The 26054-nt window shown below is 36.7% G+C and overlaps 1 protein-coding gene across 1 annotated transcript; it reads left to right on the forward strand.

Annotated features, from left to right (window-relative positions):
• The first annotated feature begins 314 nt into the window (after positions 1–314).
• LOC131601456 (protein ACTIVITY OF BC1 COMPLEX KINASE 3, chloroplastic-like) lies at positions 315–4814 on the forward strand. The gene is made up of 7 exons (XM_058873274.1): positions 315–732; positions 849–1076; positions 1707–2042; positions 2347–2902; positions 3286–3839; positions 3924–4070; positions 4283–4814. Exons 1-6 carry the CDS (start codon positions 460–462, stop codon positions 4041–4043), a joined length of 2067 nt encoding a protein of 688 aa, XP_058729257.1. The 5' UTR covers positions 315–459; the 3' UTR covers positions 4044–4070; positions 4283–4814.
• Positions 4815–26054: the final 21240 nt, after the last annotated feature.

Genomic DNA, 26054 nt, shown 5'->3' on the forward strand with positions numbered 1-26054 from the left:
AAACACACAACTTATTGTATATTTCATAAACTCGCAAAATTATTTAAAAAATGAGAAATATGCAAGTCATCATGATATATTCATAATATGCAAGTCATCAAATTTCATAAACATTTTATTTTATTTATCTTAAATTTAGTATCATTATCATTATTATTACTTTATTAATTTTGATTTTTTTCATCAATGGTTATATTTTTTTTTTTGCTATATTGTTGAATAAACAATCCACAATTCTTTAAAAAAAAAACAACCTAAACATCACCTTAAAACAAGATTTCTATTTGAGTTTGAGACAAATTCGGAATAAACAAGGTTGTCGAAAACTCCAATTTTCATGAATTTTTTTTTTACCATTTTTTTCTATTAACAATTTCCAATTTTATCTCACAAACTTCATCATTTTTTCTCTCTTCTTCAACTAACCAACCAATCATAGCTACAATTGTAGCTGTAGCTATGTTACCTTCTTCCACCATACCTTCATGGCCTCCTCGTAGCTCAATTCCCATTTCACTCTCTTTCAAATCAAGATTAACCTCATTGAATCCTCAATTTCGTGCTGCTTTGGTTGAAGCAAAACCATCACCTAATTCCCTCGAGGTTCCTTCTCTTCCAATTGATCGTGCTGATGACATTCAAGCTGAGACAAAAGCTATGGCTCGTGCTGTTAATGCTTCTGTTTATACCCCCGAACTTGTTGCTTCAAGATATGGTTCAAAACCCTTCAAGGTTTTGTTCTAATTTTGCCAAAGTTTGAATCTTTTTGTGGTTATCTTTTGTGGGTTTGCTTTGTTTTTGTGAATTGATTTGACCCTCTTTTGGTTTTTGTTGGTTTTGTTGTGTAGGTTGTTGGAAGGGCATTTGAGATTGTGTTTAGTTTAGGGTCTTTTGGGTTGAAGCTATTGTGGGAGCAAAGGAATGGAGTTGGTGATAAGAATAAGAGGGTTCGTGCTATTGAGCTTAGGACTATATTCACTAAGCTTGGACCAACTTTTGTCAAATTGGGTCAAGGGTTGTCTACTAGACCTGATATTTGTCCAATTGAGTATCTCGAAGAGCTTTCGGAACTTCAAGTATGGAATTCTTTCCCTTTTGGTTTGTTTTGATTTGATTTGAGTGTTGTTTTTAGATTTTGCTGTAATGTGAATGACTTTTAGCCTCCATAGCACTTACTCCTCTGAAAAAGATGTGTCCAAAGCCTGACACCGACACTTGTAATTACGTTTAAGTTATTCATTTTTTCAAATTATTATTGGTATTGACGTGTCAGTGTCGGTGTCTTGTCCGTGTCTATGTTTGGATTTCTCATCTTTCACCTTTGGAGAAGGAAAAAACTGATTCTAGATGTGTAGAGTTGTTTTGGATATGTTTGAATGTTCTTTAGGAGAATTGTTTCTAATTTGAAGCTAAAATTTGGAGCTTTGCCTCTCTGCAATTGACTTTTAGCCTCAAATTTATCGTTCAGCCCCTTTTTGTTTACATGAATGTATCAAATATAAATCACTTATTCAACTTACTTTCAGTTACAATCAATTTTTATAGAGTTAATTCATTTAAAATCAATTTTTGTTAACGCAGAAACAAACACACACCAATGCTTTGTGAAGAAACTTTATTGGTTCAGTAATTGGTTTTGGTTTTGATGTGCAGTATAAGATTACTGAGCCCTTGACTATTTCATTTATGTGCTTTATCTTTACCAGGATGGTTTGCCGACATTTCCTGACGACGACGCCTTCGAATGCATCGAGAGGGAATTAGGATTATCTCTCGACTCTATTTTTTCTACGATATCTCCTTCGCCTATAGCCGCTGCTAGTTTAGGTCAGGTTTATAAAGCTCAGTTAAAGTACTCTGGCAAAGTTGTTGCGGTCAAGGTGCAACGCCCAGGGATTGAAGAAGCTATTGGATTGGACTTCTACCTCATAAGAGGTTTAGGGTTTCTGATAAATAAATACGTGGATCGAATCACAACCGATGTTGTTGCACTTATAGACGAGTTTGCTTGTAGAGTCTTTCAAGAGCTCAACTATGTGCAGGTTAGTTCTTTTGTCAAATGCCGAAATCTATATTTTTTTCATGTGTAATTCAAATCTTCCCTGGGTGATGTGTGCCTCGCTATGAAGCACAAACACCAGAAACACGACACTGATACTATCACTTCGACACCGTTTATCACAAGTGTCACTGTCGCTTTTGGACACTGATACGGACACACCTTGTTTCAGAGGTGTTGGTGCTACGGAGGTGCCTTGTATGTTGATGAATAAAGCTACATATTTTTGAATTTATTTAAGATTTTTCTTTTGGGGATTGAATGTTAATTTTGACAGGTTCCTGCAGGAGGGAAAAAATGCGAAGAGATTCAAAAAATTGTATGCCGACAAGGAAGAAATTTTAGTTCCCGATGTTTTCTGGGACTATACGAGTGCGAAGGTGCTAACGATCGATTGGGTTGATGGTGTAAAACTTAACGAGCAAGAAGCAATTGAGAGGCAGGGACTAAATGTGTTGGATCTGGTAAACACCGGCATACAGTGCAGTCTCAGACAACTTCTCGAGTACGGGTATTTCCATGCAGATCCTCATCCTGGTAATCTTTTGGCTACACCCGAGGGAAAACTCGCTTTTCTTGATTTCGGGATGATGAGTGAGACTCCTGAAGAAGCGAGATATGCGATAATCGGTCACGTTGTTCACTTGGTTAACCGAGATTACGAAGCTATGGCTCAAGACTACTATGCTCTTGATTTCTTATCTAGGGATGTTGATGTGTCCCCAATTGTTCCCGCACTTCGAAACTTTTTTGACGATGCACTTGATTATACCGTTAGTGAGCTTAACTTCAAGACAATTGTGGATGGTCTCGGAAACGTTTTGTATCAATATCCATTCAATGGTAAGATAATATTATGCTTTTCGATGACTAATCATTTACCAATTTCTCGTTTTCTATATTAGAGGAGCGATGTAGTCTATGAAGTACTGACACAAACATTGGACACGGCATCTACATCGACACATAGACATCAATAATAATGCGAGAAAAATAGAAATGATCGTATGTAATCACAAGTGTCGATGTTGGTGTCTGACACACCTTCAATCCGAAGTGTCAGCGTTGGTGTCAGACACGTCTTCAATCTGAAGTGGCAGTGTTGGTGTCGGACACACCTTCAATAAGAAGTGCCAATGCAACATACGATGTAGTTGTGTCGATATATTTTCTTGCAGAATCTGATTCGTTTTTTTGTTGTTGTTATTTCCTTCTTCTGTTGACAGTTCCGGCATACTATGCATTGATATTAAGGTCTCTGACAGTTTTAGAAGGTTTAGCACTATACGCCGATCCGAATTTTAAGGTGCTTGCCGCATCGTATCCATATTTTGCTAAAAGGCTCTTAACAGATCCAAATCCATATCTAAGGGATGCTCTTATTGAGTTACTTTTCAAGGATGGCAAGTTCAGGTGGAATAGGCTCGAAAACCTTCTAGTTCAGGGAAGAAAAGATCGAGATTTCTCCGCTAAAGAAGCTTTACAACCAGCCTTAAAGGTACTGTTGAGTCCCGACGGTGAAGTTCTAAGGAATCTAGTTATCAAAGAAGCCGTTCGTGTATCCGAAGCTTTCACTCTTGGCACAATTTCCGACACATACCAGTATGTTCCCGCCTTTTTGAAGACCCTTGTCTTAAATGGTTCTGCAAAGGAGCCACTTCTGACGTCAGAAACCGAACGGCAAAACATGATAGAGCTTAGAGATCAAGTTATTAGGATATGGAGACTTTTGCAATCCTCTAATGATTTTGATCCGTCGATTTTGCTACCGCTACTTCAGGTAAGAAGCAGCATTTGCGTTTCAAAACATCGTTGAATTGGATTGAAACTTTTTCAGTTTTGATTTTTTTTGAAATACGTACAGGTTGTTCAGCAACCGGAGGCTCGTAGACTTGGGGGGCGTGTTGTAGGCGGAATCACTCAACGACTCGCAGCGCGATTTCTTCTGCAAGTACTCGGAGCACCAAATTCAGCTTCTACATAGATTGTGTCACACCAACGGCTATATAAGGTACGTAATTTTGTATCGAATTTGAATTACTTTTATGATACTCAAAATGATCATTGAAATTGCACAATGTTAATCATGTTCGTCGTCTCTCTGAATCTATTATCAACTGCATCTCCAACATTCACTCATTCTTATTCATTGACTGGATCATATGTCACGCGATGATGTTCTATCTTTGTTTTCTGCTAATGTTTTTGTTTTTTTCGTTTCAGATTATTGTCGACCGGATTATAAGAGCTACCATAATAGAGATGAGAAAAAGTAAGAGATAATTCTTGAAAAATTATTGTATTTTATTTATTTTAGTCGAAAAACCTGTATATATATTTGATATCGTCGTCGTTATTGATGCGGTTTCGTCGCAATAAGCATCAAGATATCACAATGTAACAGTAGCAGCAATTGGTCAATTATTTTCTTATACTATACATACACATTATTGATAGCAGATGAACCTTCAGTAATCCATGGATCAAGAGGGGAAAATATCATATAAATCTGTTACATTAATTGTTCAATTATTTTTTCCTAAAAATATATTAATAGCTATAGATTTTGTTTTAAGAAATAGTATTAGTTTTATTTATTTATTTATTTATATGGTCTAATTATACTTCTGACCCTCTATTTTATCATGCTCATGAGAATGATTCTATTTATTTAAAAATATAGTTTTTTTTTTATTTTTTTTTAAATTTTTATCTTTTATCACTTTTATTTCAATTTGGCCTTAATCTGAATTTTTGGCCTCAAAAGGGGATATTTATCTTTAGATTAGAAATTTTGGCTCAAATTCGCTATTTTATGATAAAGATTTGGATTGGATCAAAATTGAAACAAACATGATAGTTGAGGGATCAAATATTTTGATTTTTCTTTAAAAAAAGAGATTATTTAAGTAAATATGATAAAACAGGGGTAAAAAAAATACAATGAATACTATTTAGTTTTAAAAGTTGTAGTTTTGGACATGGCCCAAGTATAGAGGCCCAGTCTTCAACTTAGCATATATTTGAATAGCCGTCAAAAAAGTTCAAAATCGCAGTGGAAATCACGGCAAGGTAGAAGCTACTATTAGTAGCTTTTATTTTTACGGCCAAAGAGTCCCTAAACGCGCATTAGAGAGTGTTGGACGCGGAATCAAACAAGGACTTAGTTTTTATCGATTTAATTTAGGTCCAACATCCCTAGAGAACTAGATGAACTCAATATGATGTAAGAGCAAAAAGATGGTCAATGTGCATTTCACATTCATAGTGTCAAGCACTACTAATGTTGTTGAGGAACCCAAGTTGAAAAGACTGTATGATCACAAATAAGTTCTCATAAACCATCCAAATTGGATTGTAGGATTAGACTTCCATGAAAGTTAAGATCCATTAAGCCAAAGGTAGGTTGAAGCCAAGAAACGACACACACATGCGGTTGTAGTAGAGTTAAGAATATCATAACCCAACTTGCTAAGGAGAGCCACAATTTGGAATCTAACCATCTCAATATCAAGGCCACCAAATTTCTTATGCCCACTTTTAACATTAGAGCAATTCCATACAAATATATGTGGATGTGTGCTCTTATCTTTGGGTGTAGGACTTCCATGTTATTTTGATTGATGTGTCTAGGATTGTAGGTTATTTTGTTTTATGAACTCATGCACATGTTTTGAAAATGATTTTTTGGCATAAAACTATCATGCATTATGAGCTTTTGAATTGACCTCAAGAAGTCCTGAAAATCTAATCATGTTTAATTTATGGTCTTTGAATTGCAATGAATTGATTCAAGATTTTATACGAGTCGAATCATGATTCACTCTTTGGTCTTTGACTTGCATAAAATCGATTATGGTTTTTTAGTGAATCAAATCATGATTTTTTTTGTTAGTTCTTGACTTGAAAGAAACAAATCATGAATCAATTCAACTAACTTAATCATAATCCAGTTTGATTTGATTTCACCTGCATCTGAACACCGTTATAACTTGCATGAATCAATTCAACTAACTTAATCATGATCCGGTTTGATTTGATTCCACCTGGATATGAACACCATTAAAACTCACATGAATCGGTTCATGAATCCGTTCGTGTGAATATAATCATAGCTCTTCATTAAGATCATATGTTCTTGGTAATTTTCATGGGAATTGGTTCATTTCTCATGTGAATCAAATCATTCATTAATGAGAATCGATTTACACACTCTATAAATAAAATTTTATTTAGTGAGAAAGATTCCAATCAAGGATTAATTGAATCGAATCTTTACATATTTTTGAATTGTTTTTAGAAACTTTGTGTCCAACTGACACTTGTATATATAATGATATCTCATAATTTATAATCATTGAATAATAAAACCATTCTTCTCTATTTTTTCTCTCTGAAAAATTTCTAAAAGCACTCTATGAACATTTTAATTATATATTGTTTCAAGTTTAGAGGGACACAATATGGATTAGTGTAGGGAATTCTTTAAGAAGGAATTTAATAGGAGAACATTTTAATTATGATATTGTTTCCAGTTTAGAGGGACACAATATGAATTAATGTAGGGAATTCTTTAAGAAGGAATTTAATAGGTAAATGAAATTCTAAAGGAAAATGAGTCAATATTTTCTTAAAATTTATTAGGGTTAGTTGAAAATATACATGTTGAATAAGTCCCGCATTGTTTAGTTTTGTGAATGAAGAGGAAGTTCAAGACTATTTATATAATTTAAGTTCTTTGTTACAAGATGCACCCGTCAAAAACACTTAAAGCTTGTAATTGACTTTCTTCATTCTTTTATACTCTTGTATTAGAGTGTCGTAAGATGTAGTTAAATAGTTGTTTTGTAAGGTGTGAGTGTACAGAGGGCTTGAGTTTGTTGAGGGTATATTATGTGTTATACTAATTTTTTATATAGTGTTATTTTTTGGTTGTCTATTGAGTATGAAAGTGATTTTTTCTTCGATTTCGGAGTTTCCACATTATGTCCTTGTGTTGTTATTGTGTTTCTCTTTTTTTTTTCTATGCTTTGTTTTTTTTTTCCAACAATTGATATCAGAGTCTGGTTCGATTCGGGGATAAGAGTTCTTTGTATGCTTTGTGGTTGCAGCTTTGTCTGATCTTCCACATCAAAAAAGAAAGGTGGTGTTGTGAAAGAATTGTTGAGATGTAGTAACAAGTTTCTCTGTGCAGTTTGTGTTACAGAAAATTGATGGAAGAATTTTTTTTTGACTTGTGGAAAGATCAATAAAAAATGTATTGATACAATCAAGTTTACAGAAGGTGTAAGATTATGTTGATGCTTGAAGAGCTTCCTACCTATATGAAAGTTGCACCATAAGTTTTCAACCTGGTTTTCGATATGTGAAAATTCTTGAAGTGATTTAACTTCAAGTGAAGTATACTCTTCTTAAAGTGGAGTATGATAGTTTTTAACACTATGATTTTTGGTGAAAACAATGTAAAAATTCTTGGAGTGGTGTAGCTTCAAGTGACTATACTCTTTATGGTGGAGTATGATTGTCGGTGAAGACAATGAAAGTTAATGTTTTATTTTCAATCAAGGTGGAGATTGTTGGGGTTGGTTGAAAATATACATGTTCAATAAGTCGCACATTACTTAGTTTTGTGAATGAAGAGGAAGTCCAAGTCTATATATAGGATATAAGTTCTTTGAAGTCCCACATCGTTTAGTTTTGTGAAGGAAGAGGGAGTCCAAGTCTATATATAGGATTCAAGTTCGTCATTATAAGATGCACCGGTCAAAAATACTTTAAGATTATAATTGAATTTCTTTGTTCTCTTATACTCTTGTATTAGAGTGTTGTGAGATGTTGTTAAATATTTATTTTGCAGGGTGTGAGTGTACTGATGGCCGTGGTTTTTTCTCTGATTTTGAATTTTTCCTGTGTTGTTATTTTGTTCCACTTTTTTCTCTATTCTTTGTTGTTTCCTAACAAAAGTTCCATTCCAAAAGAATCTAAAGGAGTAAGCTTAGCACACAAGAGATCTATGTATTATTGTTCTAAAGGATTGCAAATTGTAGAAAGAAATATGGATTGATGATGTTTAAAATTCTAGAGGCTACAATTTTTGGGTTTTGAGTATTTCAAATCAAGATTGTTTAAGGTTAGAAATTAAGCAAGAAATTAGTAACTGAGCAAAAATTTTGTAATCGTAAACTCTATATTGCACATTATATCATAGTGGAAGAAAGATACTTTGATGGTTATCCAACAAGTCTAGATTAGACCCATTGTGATAACAGCAAGGATTGAGGAAGTCATGTTTGAGGACAAGCATGACCCAAAGATATCTCTCCCCATTGAGGCTAGAATGAAGATTCCATGACCAATTCTAGATGAAAAATTTATACTTATTCAACTTAACGATAATCTAACACAAATCGCGAGGATTGGGAAAAATCTCCCAACTGTGGTTGTATGTGATATACATGCACACTTGATGATGTTGAATAAATTAAATTTAAATGACGATGACAAATAAATTAAAACAAAATCATGAACATCAAAGAAAGAATGTGAAACAAATCAAAAGATTTTTTGGTGATGTGTGCAAGAATAATCAAAGGCAAAAGAACTTCGCCAAGAAAGGAAGTCATTTGCTAGAAACTCTTCACTTATCCTTGTTTTATGTATTTATTTATTCTTTTTATACAATCAATTGTAAAATTAAGTGTATGCTTTCAAAGTACTAAACACACACCTACGTACGCACGCACGCATTCACACACTTAAAATGGATTCTAAAAAACTATTCTAAAACCCTTCTAAGTTTGGCAAAGCTTTATAAAAATAAAATTTGGTTAATAGATATTGAAGCGAAAGTGCGATATCTAATCCAATATGACATTCGCCTAATAGATTATGATTCAAACTCTGCAAAATCTTTTCTATTTTTCTAAGTCATAATTGATTAAAGTCGCACTCTAATCAATTATGTTGCAGATCCGACCCAAAATGTTTTTCTTTCTTTGCCAAACTTTTATTATAAAAGGAGGTCTTGTGCTCATTTATAAACACACGAAAAATTTAAAATAATCTCACTTCTAATCAGTTATGCGCTCATCTAAATTTTCATATTCACTTTAATACTATTTTTAGTGCTGAGAAATAAAAAACTTAAGTAGAACTATCTTATGTCAACTATTACTGATTTGTAACTGTATTCAAAAGAATGTTGTTCTATTGACTCTAATATTTTGATATAAAGGTTGTGATCTCAATTGGAAATAATCGTTTGGTGTAAGAAATTTGCGGGATGATCCTCTTGTAAAAGCTCCATAATAATAGAAATCTTGAGGGATATTTCTTGGAGACCGAATGTAGGCCTCATGCTTTTGAGCAAACCAAGATGAAATTCAATGTGTTCTTCTGTGTTCTTCTTTGATCTCTTAGCTATTTACCTCTCTTCATCCCGTGATCATCTTCTTAAAATCAGTATTAAAATATTTTATATTTTTAAAGTTGCAAAATTTTTTATATATCATAATTTACCGTCTCCTGTGTTCGTAATCACTTGATTAACACTAAATTCTAAAGTAGAACGATTCATTAGATGCCTCAAACTCAACACATACTTATTTACGATCAATATCAATTTCATCTCATCGCATCCAACAATAGAGATTTTTCAATTAAAAGAAACTCTCATATCCGCGATATAATATGACACAAACATGAGTCATGAGAACATACAAACGACATGAAAACTTTAGCAAATTCTTAGACTTTAATCTTACATGCATTATTTGTTGTTCATTAAAAAAATTTCACCTCACAAAAAAATTCATGCTTAATTGAGGTCCAAAATAACAGGAGATGATACGTTCTCGCCTCAATATAAAAGAAAGACACACCATTTGAATATATACTAAGCACATTCAAACGAAATAAATACCACCACTTATTTTTGATTTTGTTACAATAAAAATGTCGTGCCAATCCATTATGGATCTTAAAGATCACTTTAGTGGAAATAACAATGGGTGAAATCAGAAGTGTATATGAGTCCAAGAACTCTATATACCTCAAATGTATAATCATTCAAATAATTTATTACTTTCTAATTTGCACACAATTCTCCTTACTTTGATATCAAAATGTCTTTGCAAGTATACACTATTAGGCCAGGTTTTAAAAAACGGTTGCAGTCGCGACGCATAAAGATTTTTGCAATTTCAGTCGATATAAGTGTATTGTGGTCGTCGCAGTGTGAATTAATGACTATTTATTCTTTAATATATAAAATGGTGATACGATATCGATATCGACATCTGTCAAAACCGTTTTGTCGCGGCTGTACTCGCAGTTGCGGACCTTTTTAAAACCATGCTCTTAGGTATATCATACTTTATTTTTATTAAGATATAATATAAAACTAATTTACATTTATGGTTCATGCCTTTTTTTTCTTCATAAAAAAAGTATAATATAATAATTTTTTTAGTCCTTCACTATTCCCATTTAATGTCCTACACGAAAAATACTTGTATGAATGCGAATCTAAATTCATAATTTTAGAAACAACTAATAAAAAAATAAAAAAAATTGATATTTATTTAAAATTTAATTTTGTTTTTAATTATTATCATGGGATGATTTGTTTAATGGAGGAGAGAGACAATTTTATTTTAATTTTTTAATTAATAAAAAAAATATGATTATTGTTGTATAAATCTGTATTATAGTTGTGTAACTATAATAAGAATTTTTCTGTCCTACACTATCTGATATAAGATTGATTCATCATTCCTGATATAAATTAGAAAAACAAAGAAAAGATGAACTATATGAAAGAAATGGGCTTTACTAATTTCATTCATTACATGTTTGTTCCTTTACATAACTCTATCCAAAGCAATTAATAGAGATAATATATGTATAAACCGTCCAAAATTATGAAAACAAAACAAAAGTGATGTATCAGAATATATGAGAAAAAACACCTTCACCATTCTCACAAATGTAGATTTGACGGCTACACGTGTTAGTTTGAGAATGGGCCACGTGTCCTATTTGGCCGGTATTGACGGTTGAGACACTTGGTTGTGTTCCTTGATAGAGGAACACTTAGTACATCATCCCATGTATCTTTGTCTCTAGTATCTTGTTTTTCTTCCCTTTGTTCTTGCTGTTTTAAAGTACCATGTGCCTCCTTTCTCTCATTTATTTGTTCTAAGAGGAAAAAAGTTACCAAGCATATCTAATATCAATAAAAATAACGGTAAAAAGGAGGGACAAAATATAAATATCTTCTCCTGATCAGTTTCGCGTTCATGTTTCTAACTTTTCTTCTATCTAATTTTTCTTCTATCTAATGAAATAGTCTTTGAATAAAAAAATTTAAATAAATAATAAAGCCAACATGTTCTTAATAGTAGATACCACAAGACAAAATTACTATATTTAGCGTTTCACATTTTACTAACTTTATTTTAAATAAATAAAAAATTATATTTAAAAAAAATACAAAATTAGAGATTAGGTCTGACCCAACCAAAAGAAAAGAAAAGAAAACAAAAATGAAACAAAATCTTAATAAAATAAAATAAAAAATCCAAAAATCTACTATAAAATATAGTTAATTACTATGAAGCACATACACCTTTAGGAGTAGGCATGTCACAAGGTCCGACACGCGTTGGTGTTCGACACTTATATGACACCCGTACGGCACGTGTCGGAAAAGTCAAAGAAGTGTCGGAAAAGTCAGACAAGTATCCCCTAAAAAAAAGTTTTTTCTTTGCTTCGACACTCTTTTAATCAATGTCCGACACTCGTATGACACTCATACCATATATGTCCGACAACTCTGACAAATGTTTCAAACAAAAATTTGTTTTCTTTTCTTTGCTTCAACGCACATTTATATATTTTTTGGAAAAATCTCATACACATGTAAAAGGGTTAATTATGTATTGAAACAATCTTATCAATAAAGAATTAAAGATATTAATTTTGATCAATATATGGATAAATGAAACTCAAATATTAGCTTATATGTAGCGGCTTCGGTGTCCTAAGTTTTCAATATTATCGATGTCGGAGTGTCCGTGTCGTACCGTGTCCCAGTGTCCGTGTCGGAATCTGAGCTTCATAGATTAATTATTGATGTATTTTAAATGAGATAAATGCAAAGTGACATAATAATTAATCGAAAGATGTACAAAATATTGTAGAACTTAAATTTTCATTTGCACGCCTGGATATAGGGCATGCCCGTTTTGCACGCACTTTTGTGCGGGGCGGGCCAAGGTTTTAGTCCCTCACCCTATAGTGTGATCGCCCCGCCCCGTTTTTTATGCGGGCTTTTGCGGGCATCGAAATTAACATAAATTTTACATTTTTAGGCTTAAAAGGTGCGGTGCCCGCGGACTTAGCCCGCCCCGCCTTCACTTTTTTGCTGGGCGGGCCTTCGTTTTAGGCCCACACCCTCTACGATGACCGCCCCGCCCCATTTTCTTGCGGACTTTTGCGGGGCAGGCATACCCGTTTGCCACCACTACCTGGATATATATTAGGAAAGTAGTATATGATTTGGTCATTATATTTTTGCATGAGATGTATTATACCATGCATTTGTAGAATTGTAGATTTAAGAATGTGTAAGCATAAGTTGCCATGCACGTGAGTATAAGAATGTTGCATGGTGACATGAACTCTCCTCACATGAGCACTCCATGCATGTACATTTATAATTTATAAGAGTGTCATGCCTTGCAAACACTAACTCAAATTCTGCATAAGTTCTAATCATAACCAGATCTTATCGAAGGTAAAGCGTCCAAAGAGCACGAAGCTTGAATTGTGCAGGACTAAGTCGTGTTTATCTGACTCTTATCTATCATATTTGAATTTGTGTTACCTCGAGTGTTTTCTTGCAAGCATGCGTTTGAAGTATGAGACAATATTCATAGGTATTTTAATGTTCATATGAGAGCACGAGTTAAGAAATTTCGTGTTGAGTTGAAACCTATGAAGAAAGGAAATAGGTCTATTACTGAATCTGTACTTCGATTTATAGCCATTGCAAATTCAATCTTACAACAAGATCATATTTGATTCTATCCTTGATGATTTTCCAAAAATATAACCAATTTGTCCTGCAAATGCACGACAATCCCAAGTCTCTAACACTCTTTAATGTTGAAGCACTCCTCTATGTTTAAGAAGCTCAACTTGACAAGTCCAAGAAGGAATTGGATGCGTCTACTGTTTCCACAAATGTGTCTTACACAAATCAAAAAACAGGTGATGCGCGTGAAAGTTCTGCAGGAAATCGAGGCAAAGGATACATGACTTCTGGTAGAGGTCGTTCTTCTTCAAGTAATCAATTTTCTCGTTAACTGTGTGGAAAATATGGTCATGCTGTTGATGAATGTTACCTCATGTTTGATGAAACCTTCACACTTTTACGAGCTAAGTTTTACTTGACAGAAATTCAAGGCACATCGAATGAAAAACATGAAGCATCAACTTTTAAATCTCAGGCCATTGATCGGAAAAAATAGCAAGTGTATTATTTTCACCGATGTAGTAATAATGGGTTTTACCCCAAGTATCGATCACGAGGATTGCGTAGGAAATACAAGTGATTGTACTAAGTCAATTAAACAAAAGATCATAAGGGTGTTGTTTCAAATGATTAACGAAAGAGATTAAAATTCTAAGAAATAAGTGAAATTAAAACTGAGCTTTTGACAATGAGAAGATAATGCTAAGGTAGGGTGTGTGATTCAATTTCTAACTCCTCTGGATGAAGATTTCTTTAACACGTTCATAGAGTTCAATTATTCATTCTCAAGAGTGATTTTCATAAGTCCTTAGTGAAAATCTTTTTGGCTTAAAATCCGATTACCTAAGTCCTTAGAGAAATAGGACAAAACCAAATCGTTAATTTATCAAGAATTTCTGAATAACCTTACTATATTCCTAGTCCTAGGTGATAGTTATAAGGTTCAATTGTATACAAACCCTAACAATTGTAGTCCTACGAATTGTTAGTCACATATCAATCCTTATTGGTCCGATAAAGAAAGCATTATAAACATTAGACAATTGAATTGAATAATACGAACTTTAAATCAACGAAATACCAAATCCAGAGTTATTACAAATAGAATCAGGGCCACCCCCTAGCATTGGGGGGGTTTAGCCTCTCATAGTATTCAAGAAACACAAGTGGAAAAGTTTAGACATTACAATTAATTGGGAGAACTAGGATCTTCAATGGTGTCCACCGTTGAATCTCTTCGTCTTCCAAAATCTCGCTTCCGTCTCTTTTCTTCTCTGCAATTCTATCTTATGATCTCCAAAAGTCCCTCCTTCCTTTGCCCTAAGGTTGTTTTTATAACTCTCCTCCATTCAGGTTGAAACTGAAGTACCAAAAATACCCTTACTGATCCCCTTCAAGTGATGTACACAAAGCAAATAAAATCAACACGCATCATCAACACGGGCCGTGTTGCTGCACACGGGCGCCCGTGTTGCTCTTCTGCCTTTTGAGTCAAAAACAACTTTCTGACCACATTTCCACACGGTCCGTGTGCCTGCACACGGGTGCCCGTGTAAAACCTCTGTTTTGCATCCAGAATTTGCCTTTCCAGCCACCTTTTGACACGGCCCGTGTTGCTCCACACGGGTGCCCGTGTTGAGCTCTAAACTTGGCTTTTTCCGGCTTCTTTTATCCGCTCGTGCGCGCCACAAGTTCCTATCTTTCCCGTGCATCAACCTGGCCAACAAAACTAACAACCAGCGCATAAAAAGATACTTTTGTAATACTCAAAACGCATTAAAATGCAACAAAGTCACACAAACGAAAACACGAAAACTTACTTTAAAACATATGCAAATGCCACTTAGTATTACCAAGATCACGAATTTTTGTCGGAAAAAGGTGTGAAAACTTACTAGAAATGGTGACCGATCACAACCCCACACTTATCTCATTGCTTGTCCTCAAGTGATGTATCGAGGCGAAACAAAGGTCACCGACGAGATTCTTTTCTCCACAACACAATCAGGTTCTTCCCAAAATACCTTCACTTAGCAATCGAGTCTATGGTTTCCTTCGTCAAACTATCAACCGCATTATCACTTTCGAGCACTTTTTCACCTGCAAGCTTTTCACAATCTCACAAAATCTCTCCGGGTTAAAGTGTCTACACTCACAGTACCAAGGCATGCATATTACTTCTAACTTTGAATATATTCTCTAATCACTACACACACAGATTACACACACTTCATGAGGTCTTAGGGCTGTAACGTGGCTTGGGTTTGGTGGGGTAAACAAGGAATGGGATAACAAATGGTTTTGGTGCTCGGCATTTATGTTGGGTTCACATTTCTACTCTTAGTGGTTTTGAATCGTAAGAATGGGGTTAAGACGTTCGACAACTTGTTTTTAGCTTTTTAGAGTCATTCACATGGTCTTTCACATAAGTGGGCAAGGATTAAGATTTTTCTTTGTTTTGATTTTCAAACTTTCTCTCTCTTTTTTTTCTTTTCTTTCTATTTTTTTTCTTGCCCTTTTCTCAATGGTTTACAACCCCACACTTAGATTCTTTCGTGTCCTTCAAGAGACTAACATTAATGCCGAGCGATAACATGAACAGTGAATATGCGGGTGGTAACAAGAATAACAACAATGAACAAAACAAACATTACGGCTCAAAGGGGGTTGACGATGGATATCATGCATATGGGATGGCTAGAAAGGCTCGGGGTTACGAAAAAAAACTTGCCTCAGTGTGCGCTTTCGTAGTGTGATTGTGTTATGAGAACATACACAAAATCAAAGTGAATAGTGCCATACCTGACTGGACTCTCATGTGGAGTTATGAATTTGGCTCTGAAATCTCACCGGGTCGGTTAAGCTTGCATGCTTCGAGGTGCTCTTGGTGTCCTGCGGTTTCCTTTCATTTAAAGTACACCATACTTCTCTCTTGGTTCAGTGTTGACTTTTTGCGTCCTACCTTCTTCTCTTTGATTGTGTCAACTTCCGTGGTGCCCGCGGAGATCAAGTGTGGGATGTGTTGTTCAACCACTATCTATTAGTTTGCTCCCCTCCGACTTGTATCAATCACCTGGTAACACCCTGACAGCACTGCACCAAACAAACTTGAAAGAAACACACTTTAAAATAAAAGTACTTTAAAATAAAAGTATGACAAATGAACATAATCAAATCAAATAAACTAAACTATGAATTCAAAACGGAAAGCAGAGCAATAAAATAAAATAGAACCTCCCCCACACCTGAACGAAACATTGTCCTCAATGTTTTAATTCCAGTGTGACGGAGATTACCTGGTTTACTGAAACGGCGGTGGAGGAGGAGGATCCTGTGGAAAGTGCAACATAAGACGTCGCATCATCTCTTGGACATCGTCCACCACAGCTCCTTGTCGGAATAATTCAACACCTTGTCTTGTTTGCTCGGTACGGAGAGCGCCAATCTCTGATTGTACCCACCCCCATTGATCTGGAGTCATGGAGGACGACCCAGCAGTTTGTTGGAAGAACTGCTGAGGAGGCGGGACAGGGTGATCTTGAGTTGGATTGTCATCCTCCATGTCGTCACCTGCAAAATTATGATCATGTGGAGGGCTTTCGCCTAGATATGGACCTGTAGCTTCATACAACCAGTTAGCACGATTTGCAATAGAAATACTATCGGGTGCAGGTAGTGCCATAATATGTTGCCCATGAACAGTTAGGGAGAAGTACCCGGGCTTTACCACAATCATCCTTTGATTGACAAGAGTTTGCAAGTCAATCTTCTTACCCGGTATCGAGGGTTCCTCAATCAAGAGCTGGCTATAGTTCAAGTGCTCAGCCAGTTGAGAGATCATCCCACCGACTGAGATCTCTCCAGTAGAAGCATACCCAACTTGTTTTAGGTGGTTAGCAGCAAAGGCCGCTATATTCACTCAACCTACATCAATCATATTATGCAACAGAAACAGCTCTCTCTTCGCACATACCCCTGTACTATCTCCTCTCCCAAATAAAGTAAAGGCCAACCCTTTCTGAGCATATCTGAAACAAGGGTTATGAATCCTCGGGGCCTTGGCCTTACTAGGATTGTACCCAGCTGAACCTGTGATGTCTTCCCAAAATTCACAAGCGGGAAATGTCTCGGGTGGGGCTCCCGGTCCAGCGGAAGGTAGTTTAAGGGCAGCCCCAACCTCTTCCACAGATAAAGTATGCTTATTTCCAAACATATAAAATTCCAGATCACCAAAATACTCCAATTTGGAGCCATTCCATTTGTGTCTCAATTTAAATTCCACAGTGCTTAGAAATTCAAGAGTTAGGCCTTCATAAGTGGGTGCCTCAAATAACATAAAGGGCAACATCCCGATGTTGTGAAACATACGGTATACTTCATCTTTTAGGCCTAACTTGACAAGTGTGTCATCACAGATATAGCGGGTCGGGAGTAATTTACGCTGAACTAAAACATCATACCTTGCTTTGTGTTCAGGTTTAGCAAATGTAATGCCATGGGCATTCTCCTCTTGATTCCCAATACGACCGGTTGCGCGACTAGGGGCGCGACGGACTCTCTGCCTTGGTTGGGAGGATTCCGCGAAATCATATTGATGTTGCGGCACTAGGTTGTCTTACGGGGAGGCATGATAAGGTCTCTGCAAGAAAATTAAAAACAAGAGACAAACACCACAATAAAGAAAAATTCGAAAAATTAAACTTGCACAAAATTAAAATCTAAACCGATGGAAGTGTAGAGGATGGAGAATAGAGCAACTTTCGTGAAAGCACTATAGTGTTTAAGTGAGTGGTTGATGGTTGTAGAGTGGGATTTGTGAAGGTGGAGGCTAGGTTTTCATGGAGGAAGAGAGTGAGAAGTGGGAGAATGAGTGGAATGAAGGAGAAGATGTGTTATAATGCAGATGGGGCCCACATAAGTGGCCCATCAAAATTCTGCCCCCGCACAAAGAACACGGTCCGTGTGACTGCACACAGTCACCCGTGTGAATGTTCTGCTTGTTAAAAGGAAGGGTGCTGAGGGGCAACACGGGCCGTGTTGCTGCACACGGGCGCCCGTGTTGCTGGTGCTGTAGCTTCAATTCCACATTTTTTTCTGCGTTCTTACACAACACAGGCCGTGTCTCTGCACAGGGGCACCCGTGTTGATGATTTTCTATGCACCAAAAGCGAATAATCTTCGTGCTTTTTGACTTGAGTTGCACCTACCGATCCAAACTTGACCACCTAAAATAACACAAAATAGAACAACATAAAAGAAAAAACGTTAGAAAAAAACGAGCGTGGGTTGCCTCCCACGAAGCGCTTCGTTTAACGTTGCATGGCTCGACGGTCTACACCTCATCCGGTGAGACGCAAATGATCGATCACTCCTGCTCCTACTCCAGTATAGTAGGGCTTCAACCATTGTCCATTCACCTTGAATACATCTCCATTGTTTGGATTTTTAATTTCCACCGCACCATGAGGGAATACCGTTTGTACCACAAACGGACCAGACCACCGGGATTTCAATTTCCCAGGAAAAAGTTTAAGCCTGGAGTTGAATAGAAGCACTAACTGGCCTTCCCAGAATACTTTCTGTTTTATTCTTTGATCATGCCATTTTCGGGTCTGCTCTTTATAGACTTTAGCATTCTCATATGCTTGATCACGGAATTCTTCTAGCTCGTGGAGTTGAAGAATCCGTAACTCACCTGCTTTTGCCAGATCATAGTTCAAGTATTTGGTAGCCCAAAATGCTTTGTGCTCAAGTTCAAGAGGGAGATGACACGCCTTACCATAAACTAGTTGATACGGGGACATACCAATGGGGGTTTTGAATGCTGTTCTGTATTCCCATAATGCATCTTCAAGTTTCAAAGACCAATCCTTTCTCGAAGCACTAACAGTCTTTTCGAGAATTTGCTTGATTTTCCTGTTCGAAACCTCCACCTGACCACTGGTCTGAGGATGGTATGCAGTGGCAATCTTGTGCTTCACATTGTACTTTTTCAACAGATTCTCCATCAACTTGTTTAAGAAATGGGTGCCTTCATCGCTTATGAGTGCTCTGGGAACCCCAAATCTTGAGAAAATATTGGTTTTGAGGAAATTTACTACCACCCTCGCATCATTTGTGGGTAGAGCTACTGCTTCAACCCACTTGGAGACGTAGTCAACAACTACAAGGATGTAGTTCTTTCCAAAAGATGGTGGAAAAGGTCCCATGAAATCGATCCCCCACACATCGAACAATTCCACTTCAAGTATACCCTTCTGCGGCATCTGGTTTCTTTTTGAGATGTTCCCTGTTCTTTGACACCTGTCACATTCTTTCACAATGCCTTGAGCGTCTTTGAATAGTGTGGGCCAATACAAACCAGATTGTAGGACCTTTGCAGCCGTTCTATCACTACTGAATTGTCCTCCATATTCGGAGTCATGGCATGCTTTTAGCACATCCCTTTGTTCCTCCTCGGGTACACATCTCCTGATCAAGCCATCGAGTCCCTTCTTGTATAGGAATGGATCATCCCACAAGTAGAACCTCCAATCATGTAAAAACTTTTTCTTTCGATTATAGTCAAAATCGTTAGGTATAATACCACCTACCAAATAGTTCGCATAGTCGGCGAACCAAGGCACACCAATAACAGCGAGGATATGTTCATCAGCGAACTCGCCCTTTATTGGGCGCATATCTTCTGTTTCTTCAATAGGTGACATTTGAGACAAGTGGTCGGCCACAGTATTTTCAGACCCTTTCTTGTCACGAATCTCCACATCAAACTCCTGAAGGAGCAAGATCCATCTTAGCAACCTTGGTTTAGAGTCCTGTTTAGCAAAAAGATACTTCAAAGCAGCATGGTCAGTATAAACAATGACTCTAGAACCCAACAGATATTGCCTGAACTTATCAAAGGCATAAACAACCGCTAGCAACTCCTTCTCAGTAGTTGCATAGTTCATCTGTGCAGGGTTCAGCACATGACTTGCATAGTAAATAACATGTAATAACTTTTCTCTACGCTGTCCTAGAACCGCCCCTACTGCAATGTCACTTGCATCACACATGATCTCAAAAGGTAGAGACCAATCCGGGGCTACAACAATTGGTGCCGACACTAATTTTTGCTTTATAGTATCAAATGCTATGGCACACTCTTTATCGAAAACAAAAGCTTTGTCTTTAACTAACAGTGTAGTTAATGGTTTTGCAATTTTGGAGAAATCCCTTATGAACCTACGGTAAAAATCCGCATGCCCTAAGAAACTTCGAATACCTTTTTCATTCATGGGAGGAGGAAATTTCGCTATTACTTCTATCTTCGCTTGGTCAACTTCTATTCCTTTGTGAGAAATTTTGTGACCCAAAACTATACCTTCACGTACCATGAAATGGCACTTCTCCCAGTTGAGGATTAAGTTGGTCTGTTGGCATCTTTCTAGAACAAGAGCAAGGTTAGTTAAAGAATTATCAAAAGACTTACCAAAAACCGAGAAATCATCCATGAATACTTCCATATGTTTCTCAAGCATATCTGCAAAGATAGATTGCATGCATCTCTGAAATGTGGCCGGGGCATTACATAACCCGAATGGCATTCTTCTGTAGGCAAAAATACCAAAAGGGCATGTAAATACGGTCTTCTCTTGGTCTTCTAGTGCAACAGCTATCTAATTATACCTCGAGTATCCATCGAGGAAACAATAATAGTCATGACCCGCTAACCTTTCTAACATTTGGTCGATGAAAGGCAATGGGAAGTGATCTTTTCTGGTTGCCAAATTTAGTCTTCGGTAATCTATACAGACTCTCCACCCTGTAACTGTTCTTGTGGGAATCAACTCATTCTTTTCATTCTTAATTACCGTAGTTCCACCTTTTTTAGGCACTACATGAACTGGACTCACCCATGAACTATCAGATATTGGATAGATCATCCCTGCGTCCAAAAGTTTTACCACCTCCTTTCTAACCACCTCCTTCATCGCTGGATTTAGTCGTCGTTGAGGTTGGACAACCGGTTTGTGATCGTCTTCCATTAAGATTTTGTGCATGCAAAGTGTTGGACTTATTCCTTTCAAATCTTCGATTGACCATCCAAGAGCACTTTTATGCTTTTTAAGGACTTTGACAAGCTTATCTTCTTGGAGGAATTCAAGATGAGAACCTATGATAGCCGGGCACTTACTTTCAGTGTCTAAAAAGACGTATTTGAGGTTCTCCGGTAATTGCTTTAGTTCAGCCCCCTTCTTTGGTTCATCGTTACTTCCTTCCACTAACGGTTGCCTTAGATCCTCCCATCGGTTGTGGCGAGAATTTTTGACAAATGATGTTTCCATCATGGCTAAAACTTCACTGTCTTTTTCATCAATTACCTCCTCCTCTTCAAAGATTGATAGACTCAAAACTCTCTCCAAGGGTAACTTCTGTGTTGTCAAAGAGTTTTCTTCATCACAAATTTGCTCAATTACCTCAATGTGTTGACTCGTGGCAACATCATCCTTGTACTTCATAGTGTTTCGCACATCAATCTTCAATTCTTCATCATAAACTTTCAAAGTCATTGTACCTTCTTCTATGTCGATCAAGCATCTCCCGGTCTCTAGAAAAGGTCTTCCCAAAATGATTGGTATCTCCTCATCTTCGGGCATCTCTAGAATAACAAAATCCACCGGAAATACGAACTTGTCGATTTTCACCAACACATCTTCTACCACTCCGTAGGGTCTTTTAACGGATTGGTCAGCAAACTGAAGTGTCATTCGTGTATCCTGTACTTTACCTATTCCCAATCTTTTGTAAATGGATAATGGCATAAGACTCACACTTGCTCCCAAATCGATCAGAGCTTTCTTGAAAGACCTATTGTTGAAAGAGTATTGTGGTGTACTTTTCGTTATTATCGTCTCCACAGGGATTATTGCGATATCACCGCCGTTCTATAGCCTATTTTGTCTTGAGTTAATGTTACTTTAGTTTTAGGTTTGCAAAAGATCATTCAATTCTTTTAGTAGCAAAGAGTAAATTAGTGAAAGTTCTAAGTTAAAGAAAACGTATCAAGATTCGATTTCATCGACCTAAATTTGTATGTTTCCTTATAAATAGATGCTTATGAACTTGCTAACGATCAATATAATTACGTATCGACACCTATATCGTCCGTGTCCGCAACGATATAGTTAGATTTACCGCATTGTTTAACCGACGATTTCTCCACCGTTTAAATAATACAAATAACGTTTTAAGAACCGATACTTAGTAAACATCAAACTCTAAATCCATGTCTGCAACTTATAGTTTGAAAGATGATTAGTTAAGTCTAGATACAAACATTGATGTCTCAAACATTTATACCAAAGGAAAAGCTTTAATAAACAAACTAAACCATCTATATTGATCATCACTTGTTCATACACATATATTCACAAGAAAAACATACAAAAGGCTAGGAAGATTACATCTTATCTTGATACAAAAGTGGTTTAGCTATCCATGAGAATGGTAGCTTGCACAAGAAGGTAAGGATGAAGATCAACAAGCATCAAATGGCGATTAATCGACGATCAAGGCTTCCAATCTTCAACTCTATATTTGCTACAGTGTATATTGCTCTTGTTTCTCTCTAAAATATCTCCAACACACTCTCAAAAGTGATCTGGCCCATAAACAAATAAACAAAGTTTCGCAGACCGCGCTTAGCGCGGTGCAGCCCGCTAAGCGCGCTATCAATAATTGCTTAAACCGCCCAACCGCGCTAAGCGGGCTCCAGACCTCGCTTAGCGCGGAACTCTCTGCCAGAACTTCCTTCTTTTCTTCAAAAGCGCGCTTAGCGGGCTCAACCTCGCTTAGCGCGCTACCTCTTTTCAGCAATCCTTGGCTTTGGTCTAGGAACATCTTCAAAGTGCTTTTTCCATGGTCCCAGCTTCCAATTATCTATAAAAACTACAAAATCCAACATAGATTGCAAAGATAAGAACTATTCAACAATAATATAAATATAAGAATAAATATATACCAAATGACAATAAAATACTACTATTAACCACAAAAAGACTTGAGAGTTACCAAAAATTACCTAAGATATTTACACAAATTGGTAACTAACAACTCTCCCCAACTAAACCTTTGTTTGTCCTCAAACGAAAACAAACACAAAAACAATCAACAAGCAAAACCAAGAGAGCACAAGCTAAGACAAGAACAAATGGGTGGTTCAAATTCCATAAGCACACAAGCAACATCTCACCCTTGCTCAAATAATACCATGCTTGAGATACTAATACTAAATACACAATTGATGTAAACAGCTCCTAAAACAAAATAAGTTCAAAATTGAATCACAACCTACACACTTCTCTAGTAAGAGACAAAATTGAGGACCTAACACTCACACAACAATGTCGCCAACATCCAGAATTAATTATGCAATCATCTACACAACATTTATATAAAAAGCGTAGAAGCAAGAATCACAAAGACTTAAGGGTTGAAACTTGGGTTGGTTAACAAGGAAGTGTCATTTCTCAAGGCCATTGAAACAAAAGGGGTCAATTCCTAAGAGAGCATTCAAATCATGATTAAATCCACACATCCTTATCAACCGATCACACAATTTTATTGCTCAAGAGTTCATCTTTTTATTTTAAAAGAACTAGCTATATACAAAGCTCTTCTCTTTTCCTTTTTCTTTTTCTTTTTTCTTTTTCTTTTCTCTTTTTCTTTTTCTCTCTTGAGCAATTATTTATTTTCTTCTACACACCAATACAACCAAGATCAAAATTTTATTCTCCCCAACTTGAATATTACCACCACATAATCACGAATGCTCCCTATTCTAAGGCGAAAAGGAATCAATCCTAACCATATTTCATGGTACTTTTCAAGGTTCAAAGAAAGTCATCAAGATTCAAATCAAAAATCGGCAATTATAAGGCATGACATGATACCGATTGAATCTTGGCAAAATGGCTCAAAGTGGTTAGCAAATACTCACACACTCACCGGGTAGGTTATATTTGGAAGAGAAGTTATACTCGTAATGCGAAACAAAATGCTTTGATCACTTTCATGCTTTACACAATTAAAATAAAAAAACGCAAGATTAAACATAATAAACACGAGTTAAACGCACATTGTTGGTAACCACAAAATAATATATATATGTACAATGGAAAGGCTCCTCACACTAGTTTTAGAACTAAAATGATTCATTATTGAACTATATTTGTTAAAGAAAATATGACATCTCAATTGTACAGTTACAAGCATCTCATTCATGGTATATTTAAAGGAACGGTAGAAATGTACCTTGCACGTGCTAATTTCACACTATATCATCACCGCCCCAATTGGTTGTAAAAGCTTGCTTCATCAAAGGAAGCACTTTCACAAGAACAACAACAAAAATTTAAAAACACAATTGCATATGTATATAGAAATAAAAGCAATTAAACTAAAAACTTAATAAATTAAAAATAAACACCAACAGGTGTCAAAATATCCAAAAAGGCATAGCAATGCCTAAGGTTCATGGTACCTCATCCTATAAAAGGACGGAACAAAAACTACAAAGCTTAAGTCAAAAATAAAAAAAAAACATACTAAACATACTAACTAAACATACTAAGTATCAACTAAAAAGAACTACTCATCCTCATCATCATCTTCCACATTCTCATTCTCGCCACCATCTCCCTCCTCCTCAGGAAATGGACTGACCTCAGGCCAATTAGCATAATCCACCAAATCTTGGCGAGAACTCCACGGATGAGCCACATGGGGCTCCATCATCTGCAACCTCAGCTGAGACATAGCGTCATGCATAAACATGAATGCTCTCTGATGTGCCATATGAAATGCCAAGTTCTCCTCTCTATCAGGATCACTACGGCGGCGAGCAGGGCGAGCAGCAGCAACAGGAACAGCAGTTAACCTGGACAAACAATAACGCTCAATAAAAGTATCATCAATAAAAGTGTCAATGGACATAAGCCCCTCAGAAGGAATTTGCACTCTAGCTCTCCTGCACATATTCATGATCAAACCCGGGAATATCAACTTGCAGGGAGCACGATCACCATGGCGAGTTCCACTCAAAGCAACCCTCTTCAGCTCATTCGCAATAATGCGAGTAATATCAATCGGCTCATGCTCAATCATACGAGCAACCAAAGCAGCAGACTCAGCGGGTAAAGAAGAAGTGTGACTCCTAGGCCTCAAATTATGAAGGACCACAGACATTAGAATCTGAGCATTAGTAGACAACGACTTCCTAGAGAATTTCTGGGGCTGCTGTGAAGGATTAAGATCATAAGATTGCCCAACCGAACACAAGACCTCCCTCAGATGCTCCCAATCAAAATTACCCCTTGCCAATTGCACATGATACCCACACAGCTCACCATCCTCAAAAGGTAATTGAGTTCCAAGAAACTCACGGATAGCTTGACGAGAAAAATCAATTTCCTTACCACGCACCCAAGTTTTGAACTCAAAGGGAACACCTTCAACCGGAAATTCTTCATTTGGAACGGCATTAGCATAGAAATCTCTTACAATCTCCAAATGAAACTTAGGTGCAGGCTCACAAAGTCTAAGCCAACCATACTCCTCAATGGTGCGATGACACCACCCATAGGTTCCCTCAGGATTGATCCTCACAATTCGCTCTGGCCACCATGTCCTAACCTCTAACTTCTTATACCTCGCCTCCTGAACATGACTCTTAAAACGGTTTTGATTAAACGGAATAGCCCTAGGTGCTTGAGAAGAACTGCCACCTTCGGTTCCGGTCTTTCTTTTCTTAGAGCCCAGGAATTTCGGTCCCATCTGAAATAATTAGGAACACGGCACCACAAAACCAACATGTTAACACATTATATAACACAAAAAAAAAAAAATAAACAGCCCAAGAAAAAGCAAAGACAATTCCACTCCTCCCTGCATCAAACAAAAACAGGCAGAAGAGGG

The sequence above is a fragment of the Vicia villosa genome, linkage group LG5 (assembly GCF_029867415.1).
Source record: "Vicia villosa cultivar HV-30 ecotype Madison, WI linkage group LG5, Vvil1.0, whole genome shotgun sequence".
Taxonomy (NCBI): Eukaryota; Viridiplantae; Streptophyta; class Magnoliopsida; order Fabales; family Fabaceae; genus Vicia; species Vicia villosa.